The sequence below is a fragment of the Aptenodytes forsteri genome, unplaced genomic scaffold, assembly GCF_000699145.1.
Source record: "Aptenodytes forsteri isolate BGI_AS27 unplaced genomic scaffold, ASM69914v1 Scaffold96, whole genome shotgun sequence".
Taxonomy (NCBI): domain Eukaryota; kingdom Metazoa; phylum Chordata; class Aves; order Sphenisciformes; family Spheniscidae; genus Aptenodytes; species Aptenodytes forsteri.
Window position 1 is genome coordinate 4,685,820 of NW_008795029.1, and position 11,627 is coordinate 4,697,446.

General features: G+C 40.2%; 1 protein-coding gene across 1 annotated transcript; it reads right to left on the reverse strand.

The window, feature by feature from the left end:
* Positions 1-4,526: 4,526 nt before the first annotated feature.
* SULT1C4 (sulfotransferase family 1C member 4) lies at positions 4,527-11,121 on the reverse strand. The gene is made up of 7 exons (XM_009276103.1): positions 10,950-11,121; positions 9,146-9,283; positions 7,208-7,305; positions 6,758-6,884; positions 5,452-5,546; positions 5,055-5,235; positions 4,527-4,894 (listed from the first exon to the last, which is right to left on the reverse strand). Exons 1-7 carry the CDS (start codon positions 11,119-11,121, stop codon positions 4,782-4,784), a joined length of 924 nt encoding a protein of 307 aa, XP_009274378.1. The 3' UTR covers positions 4,527-4,781.
* Positions 11,122-11,627: the final 506 nt, after the last annotated feature.

Genomic DNA, 11,627 nt, shown 5'->3' on the forward strand with positions numbered 1-11,627 from the left:
TCCCACTGGGGGGAGTGAGTGAGCGGCTGTGTGGTGCTTAGTTGCTGGCTGAGGTTAAACCACAACAACTGCACACAGAGATAGTGGCAAATATAGATGAGTGAGGGTTATTGGTACAAGAACAAGTTGCTGTGAATCAAGAGGCCCACTTTTAACAATTAAAAAAAAATCAGTTACCTTCATTTTTAGGTGTCTAACCTAAGACTCTACCTATACCTATATTGCCTGTACCAGAGCAGGACCCAGTGTGGCTTGCTTTTGACATAATCCCTCTGTCTCCCTCCATGGTCATGGTAGATGGCTATCATTCAACTGTGAGCCTTCACACAATCCTAAAGGCAGTCTGAGCTCACTCTGCTGATGAAAACCAACTGCCCTTGCAACAGGCTATGCCAAAGCCCTTCTGTAAAATAATCCATGAGTAATTCAGCATTAACCATGGGACACTGCTGCACGACAACATTCCTGGCCCACCTACACAGTGCCTAAGCCTGTGCTTGGTCTGGAGGGCAGGCAGAGCCTTGTTATCCAGCCTAAGCCCATGGCTTTAGGTCTGGCAGCACAGTTTGGTTGCATCCTGTGAGTATGAAGGGCTTAACTTTCTCTCTCAATGATGTGCCTCAATGGCTTACCTACAGCCTACACTGAGGCAGGGCTTGCCTCACTCACTGAGGACGTGAGGGAAATGGAAGCTTCAGTCCAGACTTAAAATATAATGTTAATCCACCTCTGGAAAATTCCAGAATTAATAATTAACCTTGTTGTAAAGATAAGGCTCTTTGTGAACATGTTGGCATAAATCATTATTAAAAAAATATGATGTATATATTCTAGGATAGGATATCCATATCCTATATGGATAGGACAAATTAAATAAAAACTACTTCCTGTCCACGGTCTGTTTCCTAACTGGAGAAACAGTGACTTTCAATCCAAGCATGAAGCAGATCATCTACAGTAAAATTAGTGGAAAGAAAAGCAGTGTCCCTGTCTTTCAATGCTAGCTAAGAAGATAGAACAGCTCCCTCCTCTGTCTCTTTCTTTAATTTTTTGAAGCTTGGTGCTTCTTTCATTCTATTTCGTAAATGGTTGATTCCGTGTGAAAGTAAAATGGCTCCCCTACTTGCTATCGGCAGTCAAGCTAAAGGGTAATCGTGACTACCCTAGAATTAAGACAGCAGTCTGTTAAAAAGTCTGTATTGAAGCAGGAATCTTCAGGACTCCCCTAGAATTAATACAGCAGTCTGTTGAAAAGTCTGTATTGAAGCAGGAATCTTCAGTCATTCCCGTGGGAGGATTTGTTTTGGTAGTTGTTAACACAGAGCTACAAAACAGGACCATGTGAACGGTTAGCGTGTATTAATCAACACTGATTTTCAAACATTTGTTAGAGATGAGTAACAAAGTTTCTCAGCTATCAAAACTCTGCAGGTACACTTTCTTATAAAAGAAGAGACAAGCAGCATTGAAGAAGTTGCTGTGGAATGGCATTAGCTAAACTGACAAAAGTCCTTTTTAAACTGACATAGAGGAAGTTGCTCTTGTGTAATAAGGTTAGTAAAATCATGCATCTAGGTAACTGGATGAAAATAAAGCATAGGTGTATATTCACGGCATAAGTCTAATAGAGCTTTGTACGGAGCTCTGTCACCATAGTAAAGAGAGTCACTTCTTTGCACTAGAAGCTTGACAGCAGTTTAAATTGATTTGAAATAATTTAGCTGAACATGTACAATCGCCTTCTGCAGGTGGTCATTGATTTACAGTTTCTTATGTAAGAATAAATTAAACCTCTTACCAACATATGTCGGTATTAGTAAACAATCTGTATACAAACACATCATTTAAAGCTCTTCTGTACATAACAACTGACAAACCTAAAGATATGTAAGTTAAAGGTGCCCTAGATGTAGGCACCCTCCAGTCATCTACCCAGAAGCACATGCACATCTCTGTTGACATACTGTCATGATAGACACCAAGGCATGGTAGCCTCCAGGCCCACTGGGGGATGCGTACAGCCTATTAACCCCTTTCCCAAGCTTTCCTGGTATCTACAGATCCAGTCATTTTCACTGGTAACGATTCACTGTTCCCTGTAGTTTTACACTGGTATAATTAATAACATTTTGCAAATTATGACTGAATCCACAGGTTGATCTGTCTCAGCTGTGGTCGCTTGAGAGGGCATGAAAAGCAGAAACATCCCACTTTTCTATCCCCCTGCCAGCCATATTTTGTCATAAAGGTTAACATTTCTGTCTTTGAATATATATAAGGATAATATCAATAGGATAAGAAAAGCCGGTTTTTATGTAACCACACATCCAGTGTATGTTTTCCCCCTTTTTTTCCAAGGACTGCACTCTGGTTCCCTGTATTTTACACTGGTATAATTAATAACATTTTGCAAATTATGACTGAATCCACAGGTTGATCTGTCTCAGCTGTGGTCGCTTGAGAGGGCATGAAAAGCAGAAACATCCCACTTTTCTATCCCCCTGCCAGCCATATTTTGTCATAAAGGTTAACATTTCTGTCTTTGAATATATATAAGGATAATATCAATAGGATAAGAAAAGCCGGTTTTTATGTAACCACACATCCAGTGTATGTTTTCCCCCTTTTTTTCCAAGGACTGCACTCTGACCTGTGTTACTTTTTATCTGTTTTTCAGAGCAGCTGAATTGCAGCTGGGTGAAGAGTTACCTGGGGAAGTGAGAGCAAAGGTGACTTTCCCAATGTGATACGAGCCCCTTATTATATGGTGCCTCTATCCTTGCAGTGGCTGTGCAGCTCCCGTTCAGACCAGGCTTCAGCCACTGTCAGCATTTTGCACTTCTGATAGATTCAGAGATTTCAAAGGAGGAACAAAGAGGTCATTTGTGCGACCTTTTGTACAGCACTGCTCATGTCACCAAGCTACTGAGTTAAGCATGTTTTCCATTTACTGATGGCTCTTATGACACTGAATGAGGATTAGATTGACAAACTGAGCTGACTCACGTGGTTTCCTGGAGCAACCCAAGAGGATGGAAATAGGTCAGAAAGCAGGCAATGCCTCTTCCTCATACTGGCAATAGTAAGATAGCAAATCAAGTTAATCATAAACAAAAAACAAACAAGTAACAGAAAGCTCCCCAGACTGATATTTAGCCTTGCTGTGATGAACAGCAGCACCTCTGCCAGGTGATTTTTTTCTCAGTCGATTTACTGAGACAACCTTTATTTGCGGGCAGGAATCTCTGTTGACCTAAAGCTCTTCAATTGCCTACGTTTGCACTAATGTAGCAAATGCGTGTTTCTGGTTTCAGTGTTTCCTGCCTTTTTTGGGGAAACTTGGTGGGTCAGGAACTGACAAGGGAACTTGTACATTTAACTGGAAGCTTTTCATTTGTTTTCAAACTTGATGCAAGATATTGCTGCCCTTTTAGAGAACTGCATTCATTTTAGATATTTGGATGAAATAGGTAGCCTGAAATGGACTGTGCATGTTGACAGCTGCTCCTATTACTAAATCTTTGGAACTCTCCACAGGCCAAAGAGAAAATAGCCCCAGCAAACATGTTCTGTGTTAAACTAGACTAAACTAGACTAAATGGGACTAAGACGGTATTTTCCTCCAGTTGCTGTCACCTATGTTGTTTTCCTTCTGACATGCAGAGTGCAAACCCAGTTAAGCAGGAACTCTGTGGGGCCTTTTTTGTGTGCCAAGCTCAATGGTGGCGCTTCAAAACCAAAAGTGGATTGGTAACAGTTGTCTATAATTAAATGGGCTACAAAACGCTTGAGTTCATTTCCCACAAGCTCAAAGCATGGCTATAGTGCTGGTACTAATGCTAAAGCAGAACTGGACTTTATTTGATAACATCAACCAAGCCCTATTGCAACTAAAAGCCCTCAACGGGATGTTTGTATGTTTGGTTAATACGGGAAGAGTGAGGAAAAGGAGGAGGTAATAACGTGATGCGTCTGATAAGCACGTTTACAACGGTGGAGAAGAGGGAGATGGTATATGCAGCACTGACTCTTGACCTGGTTCATACCAACTTTCAGAATTCTCCAAATGTTAACAGAAGGTTATGCTATCCATTTCTAAAGGCAACAGTGAGAAAAGCTTCTTGTCTTGATGGAGTAGGGACTACTGCCTCCACAGCTGGATTGTAGATAAATGCCTCCGTGTAGCCATTTAGCAAGTTTTATCAAAGGAAGTAATGCGTGTTCGGTGTTTTTGGAAATGTTGCTTTCATCTCAGTGGGATTTATAATGTCCAGCTGAAAACAAGAGAAAAAGAAAATGATCTACTTTATGCACTTCTGTTGCTCTGTTTATACTTGACCACCTTTAAATTTGTTTATTATTATTTATTGATTAATGTTTGTACAACATGTGAATGACATATAATGCCCACACCTGTTGCACTCTTTTAACACCTTTTTTCCTATTGGTTCCTAAGTTGGGTTAGAGGTTGATTTGAAAATGTCAGCAATATCAACTGCACTTTTACAAAGACAAAAACTCAAAGCATGTCTGAAATATTTTTGTTAATGCTGAAAGTTACTGTGGGAGGGATGCATGAGAAGTATCCAGTGGGATTTTTCTTCAGGGAGACCAACCTAAACTTCCACATAATTCGGGCACTCTCACGATAATGAAAAATCAGTGGTGTGTGAAAGAGAGATATTGAAATCTTAGGGATGCAGGCAGTTTGTGAAGGAAAAGCAAAATATATAAAATGGAAAAGGCTGAAGATCATACAGAATAATTCCCATTGCTTATAATCACAATTCCGTGCGAAAAACAACAGAGGTATCAGCCATTTTCTTCTTATAATCTTCATCAAATTTCTTATTCTGTGCCACAGTGAAATAATTCTTCCAGTCCCCGACAACCCCTAAGAAACAGCAAAGCAAAGAAAGAAAAAAAGATTAATTTTCCAGTATTTCCTGAAGCCCATTAGCCATGACTCACTAGACACTTGTACTTCAAGGCTTATTTCAAAACAGAATGACAACCAGGAAGACAGAGCTGATGCCAGTAATAAACCTCGGTACCTTTTCTCATGAATGGGGAAATGGAATGATCCATTATTCCCTGAAATTCATTAGTGTAGTTTGTCATGGGATTTTCCTTCATTATCTCAAACGAGGTGTTATGGAGTATCTTGTTTAGAACCTCTTGACTGACATCCTTCTCCAGGAACTTCAGAATCTTCTGAATTTCTTGCTTTGGATTCTGCAGAGGGAATAACATGGGATAAGATACAGAGCCAGGAAAAGCAAAGAAATCAAACATAGTGTTAAAGTTGCAGTTGTTGTCAGGGTGAGACAATTGGGTTATCTGAAGATTTACTGATACAGCTGGCATTATAACAGAAAACTGTTGATCGTAGGTAGTATCTACTGGGCTTGCAGATTTCAGAGCTCTGTAAATATACATTCAGCCTTTTACCTCCTTCATATCTTCATAGAAGAGGTAGAGAATACGGTGCTTATCTTTTGCCTTCCACCATCCTTTTACATGGTCATACCAGGAACCCCAGAGCACTGGAAAAGGAGTAACATCATCAGCAGCTATAAATGCCCAAACTGTCTTTAGGTATCTGTGGCACTCATGTTTCCCTCATAACCAGTGTCTGGGCATTTCCCAGCTGGTTTTAAATCACCATGGCCATGACTGCTGGGCTCTGTGCTTATCACAGCATTTGTGCTATTAATCCCTCAGGCGTATGGATGCTCAGAGCCAGATTCATGTGTAACGTTAGAGGGCAACAAATGCAGATGCTTACCCCTGAATGAAAAATCCAGGCTGCCTTTACTGTCAATGGAGAGAAACAGACGTTTCCAGAGTGATTCATCTGATCAGCTGGACAAGACCAGTCTTAACTGGCCCTGCTTTAAGCAGGGGGTTAGACCAGATGGACACCAAAGGCCCTTTCCAACTTGCATCATTCTGTGATTCTAACTGGTTTAAATATTTGGTGTGCTATCAGAAGTGCTATCAGAAGTGCCTGTTTCTCTCCAGCAAGTATCAAGATGACTAGCGTGGACAGAGGTAGCTATGTTCTAGATGTCTGCACTGGGCCAGATGGCTCCCAAGCCAAGCTGGTCGAACACAAGACACAAGGTCTCCTTTAGACATGAGACTCTCATGCTGGTCCAGACAGTGGTGTTTCTAGGCCTACATGGTGGCAAAAATATTAAGGATCTATGGAAGCTTTACTGAGCAAAATTGCAGACTGCCATCCATCCGAGCAGGTTTTCTTTCTTGGATAAGCACCTTTTTTTAGAAAGGGAAGAATCAGCTTCCAGGGTTGCCTGTCTTTAGCTAGATAACTGGCTTTGTTCAGATGCCTGATTTTTATACAGAAGAATTTAGGTAAAAAGACTCCCTTAACTCAAATTCACACCACACATTTCTACACAAAATTAAACCTTGGTTTCTTGTGTATCAGGCTAGAGTAAAACCAATTAAACCACTGTTAGTTCCCAGCTGGCTTCCAAGCAGGTTTCTTTTAACCTCAGAGAGAAGAGATTAAGCCTGAAAATTGTCACATATGTTTCTGAATGATAATAGAATAAAGAGTAGCATTTTTTTTTTCCAAAATAGGAATGTAAAGATAGAATTAATCCTTTAGGTACTAATAAAAACCCATGAATGAAGATAAATTACTACTGAAACACCTTCAGTAAAGAAATCAATGTCATGCATTTTTTAAATGAACAAATCTCTTATACAACTGATTGCAGTTCATCACCTTTTCCGGTCATGAATTTCTCCATGAACTCCTCCCAGGTTCCTGGGTCAGGCATTCCTTTATTCATTCTGTGGAAATGGTAGTATGACACCAGGTTGTCTTTTGCATTTCTTGCCACATAGATTATCTTTATTGATATGAAAAGAGAGAGAGAAAAAAAAAATTAATGTACACATGCTTATATAGATATTGAGCATCTCCTGGAGTTTTCTCTTGGAGCCTGATGACAGAGGCTTAAGAGATTTTGCTTTGAAGCTGCCATTTTCTGAATCCCAACGCAGCTAACTTAGTCCTGGCTCCTTTAGTTTTACACAGGCTTTGCACATTAAAGGGAAGATATCTGGGGAGACCTTTATGTTTCACAAAGATTCTGGAAACCATTTTCAGTCCTGGTATATGTCACTTTCTTTGCAGGTGAAGTAAAATTGAGTCCTACCTCTTCAGCCTTACCTTACAGTTGTGTTCCCAGAAGGAGGGAGGCACCAGCTGCACGGGGAGATGAGTTTTTATTGTTCGTGGAGAAGGCATAGCTTCAGCTAACTCCAGGCCTGTGGGATGTTTCATTAAGAGATGTGAATTGTTCTGTAAGTTGCACTAACACTTCTTTGCTATTCTCATATGTGTGTACTCGGCACTGGTGAGGCCGCACCTTGAATACTGCGTTCAGCTTTGGGCCCCCCACTACAAGAAAGACATTGAGGTGCTGGAGCGAGTCCAGAGAAGGGCAACGAGGCTGGTGAAGGGTCTGGAGAACAAGTCTTCTGAGGAGCGGCTGAGGGAACTGGGACTGTTTAGCCTGGAGAAGAGGAGGCTGAGGGGAGACCTCATCGCTCTCTACAACTACCTGAAAGGAGGTTGTGGCAAGGTGGGTGTCGGTCTCTTCTCCCAAGTAACAAGTGATAGGACGAGAGGAAATGGCCTCACGTTGTGCCAGGGGAGGTTTAGATTGGACATGAGGAAAAATTTCTTCACCGAAAGGGTTGTCAAGCATTGGAACAGGCTGCCCAGGGAAGTGGTTGAGTCCCCATCCCTGGAGGTATTTAAAAGACGTGTAGATGTGGTGCTTAGGGACATGGTTTAGTGGTAGACTTGGCAGTGCTAGGTTAACGGTTGGACTCGATGATCTTAAAGGTCTTTTCCAACCTAAATGATTCTATCAATCTATGATTTTGACTGTGACTTTTCAGCAGTGCACCTTGCAACAATCATTCATCTCCAAAGCAATTACATAGCAGAGTAACATATACAACATTGCATAAGCACCTTCAGTGTTTTTAGAGAAATTTTTGCCTGTGTATTCAAGGAGGAAAGGGGGAACACCAATTCATATCTTCTTGCTTTCTTGGGCCCATCTCCAACCCCTGCATTCCAAGGGATGATGATGAATACTAATTTATATTTACCCAACCAAAGTTTTTCCTTCGCAATACTTAGTGATCTCCTTTCACTTTGCAGGCAAAAAATTTTTGTTTCTGTCTAGGATATGAGAAGAATAGATTGGCTGTCTAGACTTTCTGGATAGCACGTAAAGAGAAACTAGGAGAATGATGGACAGTGGATTTTGAGTAGCTATGGATATATAGGAATACTTGGGAATATCTGGTGATGTGTGGAGATGTGTTATCCCCTCCCCCCCTCCTTTTTAAACATTTATCATGACCTCTATCATTTTTTTTCCTATCATCGTCTATCATCCTCTGTCATCCTCTATCATTTTTTGTCTCTCTCCGTGTCAACACAGTCTAGCTTAGAAGAGAAAAAGTAGCACTTCTGCTGCAGAGTTGGTCAAACTTTTTAGCTTCAAATGTGAAGAGAGTCTGGCTTAAAGATTTGTGTGGAACGGGAGCCCTTGCTGGGGGAAGACTCTTGTAGGAAACTGTCTTTGCAAAACAGTCAGGCCTGCTGGTTGCCTGAATGCCCCATAGCTTGTTTAGATCACTAGACCCCAGAATTTAACAGCAGTTACTCAAAACAGTAGCAAAACCACTGAAAACATTATCCACCTTTTGGGAATACATCCGTGATGTAGGTTTCTTTTCCACACAGCCCCTAATCAGAGAATCGGGTTCAATTGCCCCCACGTTGCCATTTTATGCATTATCTGCTGCTGTTTTAGGTACTGTGGAGTATCACACACAGCTTTCAGATGCCACTCCAAAATAGCAAGGTCTTCAGTAGCGCCTGAGTCACATCTGCCAGCCTTGCATCGTCTTGAGTAGCACTATATATTTATGTTAAAGCAACTGAACTGATCCCTAATACCCAACACGGTGCATAGTTCAGTGACAAAGCAAGTGGGACCTTTCCCAGGAAACCTGTGGCATCAGCACTGGGTGCTTGTTTTGTTTCATTTTGTCTAAAATACAAACCTATTTGTATACTATTCACCTGAGTAACTCGCAGCTGAAGACTCTTGCACAGACCACTCAAGGAAAGGATGGCGTCTGTAAGTAGTGGCACGTCTACACTTCTCAACATCTCCATTTTGTTGAATCATATCCACTATCTCCTGTGTCCATGTGGTACCTGAAAATGCCAGTGTTTAGATGTTTCCCTCAGGGATAGCCAAGAGTCTCTTCTGCTAGGGAAGTGAAAGCCAGAAGGATGGACTCCGTATTAAAGGAGGAAGGAACAGCACAGAAGATGAGGGACAAAGTGGAAAGAGAGGATAATGGAGGAAAAATGCATAATTAGAAATACAAAGGTAATTCCCAAAGCACAGTTTCAGGGATTCCATTTTAGACAGGCTGCTTCTTGCCAACAGAAATAGCCTCCACCCCCATGCCAGTAATGAAAAAAGCTCTGGGATAAACTCACTGTTATTTGGAGATTGTATTATTTGCAGAGAGGAATGAAATTACCTCCTCCCAATTTTCATACCTCACAAAAATTCAAGTATTTCAACATTTGTTTTCATCCTGAATTTAAATGAAAAAATGAAATACCTGAACTTTGAGGGAGTAAAATTTTCATACAGTTTGAAAATATAAAGAAGTTGCAGTATTTTCAACATTCCCATTTGAAATGCTTTAAGAAGGTCGGTACAACATTTCATCTGCCTGAGCTACTGCAACATCTTGTAAGAGTTACAGTATTGTGTCTCTCATGTGCCTCTTTTCCCTTATAGCTGTGATAACGGGGTTAACCACATCTCCTCCGAGGTACTGTGGCAGGTCAGCTAGAGAACAGGCTAAGGGATAACTTGGAAAGCAATGTGGGCAGGAAACTCAGCCCTTCTTAGACGCTTGAATGGTGCATCCCTGGCAGATACAATATAATGTCAAATGGACTCCTAACTTTATTTCTTTTCAGTTCAATGGCTGAGAGGTTTGAATCCAGGCTGGATAAACTAATGTGTTTTTGCTTTCAGTGTACAGGACAGAAATTAAAAGCTTTCAGATTTTACAAAAATAATGTGGGGTTTTTTTGTAATAATTTTTTTTTTCTACTGAAAAAAATACTTAAAAATTCTTGCTAATTCAAGTCATTATTTTTTTATGATCATCAAATGTTCCCAAATCTGTTCCTGAATCCCCTAAACTGTACATGTTTTTATTCAAACAGGATTAATATTGATGCTTGTTATTCATTGTTTTCCTGTGTAGTAAGTATAAAGGGTCTGATCAAGAGGAGAAATAGTAATGAGCTAAGTGGCCAATCACTGAATAAAATACGAGATAGCTAATATTAATGGTGGGTGTTTTATTTTATTGGCTGAAATTATTAAGTGAATTTGGTTATTTCCTTAAAATAATTAACCCATTTCCAAAAATCAGTACTGGTTTACACACCAAGTCATTCCCCAAATACATAATACAATCCATAGTTGTTCAGTCAGTTTCTATTATTTCTTAGTAATGATAACTTTTTACTAGGCTTTGTTAAATCATTACCTATTGGTGGAAAACTTCTATTGTTGCCATTAATATATATGTATATAATCTAAATCAAAGGAAACATTTAAATATATGTAATTAGATTTTGACCATTTGAACTTCAATAATAATAGATGGTTGTTACTTCTGCCAAAGAAGTCAGAAGTTTCTAGTCACAGCTGACAGTGCTTCACATCTTTAAAATATGTCTGGTTTGGGATTAAACAAATATCAGTCACAACACAAAAACATAATTTTCAATTCCAGCAATAAGCACTATCCCAAACTTTTCTATTCTGTTTCCTACCCACACCAACCTGCTTTTGCATAGGTTGCGATGAGCAGATCGTCAGGTCTGGCTTTGAACTTCCACACTTGGTCCCACGTGCTGCATATTGTTGTTGTTAAGGGAATACCTTCCACTTCACCTATCTCAGCTCGGGGCACTGTCTGTTTCAGACTCAAATCCTCCATTTTATCCAGGGCCATTGAACACTGCGTGAAGAAAGAAAGGCTTGGAATTAATATGGTTGCTCTGAAAAAAAATCTAAATTTACTCATCCATTCTTGAGGTCTCTTTTATTGACTGAATTCCATGTCCTCTGATTTCTTTGGCTATGATTTGGCCTATCTGGATCCATATATAGGCTCCTTAAAGCTGGATCTAGTTTTCAGAAATGCTTGGTATATTGCTGTTGGTAGTCCTAGCATCTCTAAAAATCACTGTTTGCTCAGATGCAAAAAGAGAAAAACAGCCATTATTCCCATCTTTAAACATTTTACCAAGCATATTCATGTAAAATTCTGACTATGTATGTGGCCTTTGAAAGGCAAGAAAAAGTAATCAGAGGTGTGATTCAAAAGAGGGCGGAGCATAACAGCTCCAACTGAAGTAGGCGTACAGGACCCAACCCTTCTTAAAGAAAATAAACAGAAACACCTGCTGACACCCTTTGGGTCTCATACTCACAAAAATATTTGCAGAGCTTTTCTGT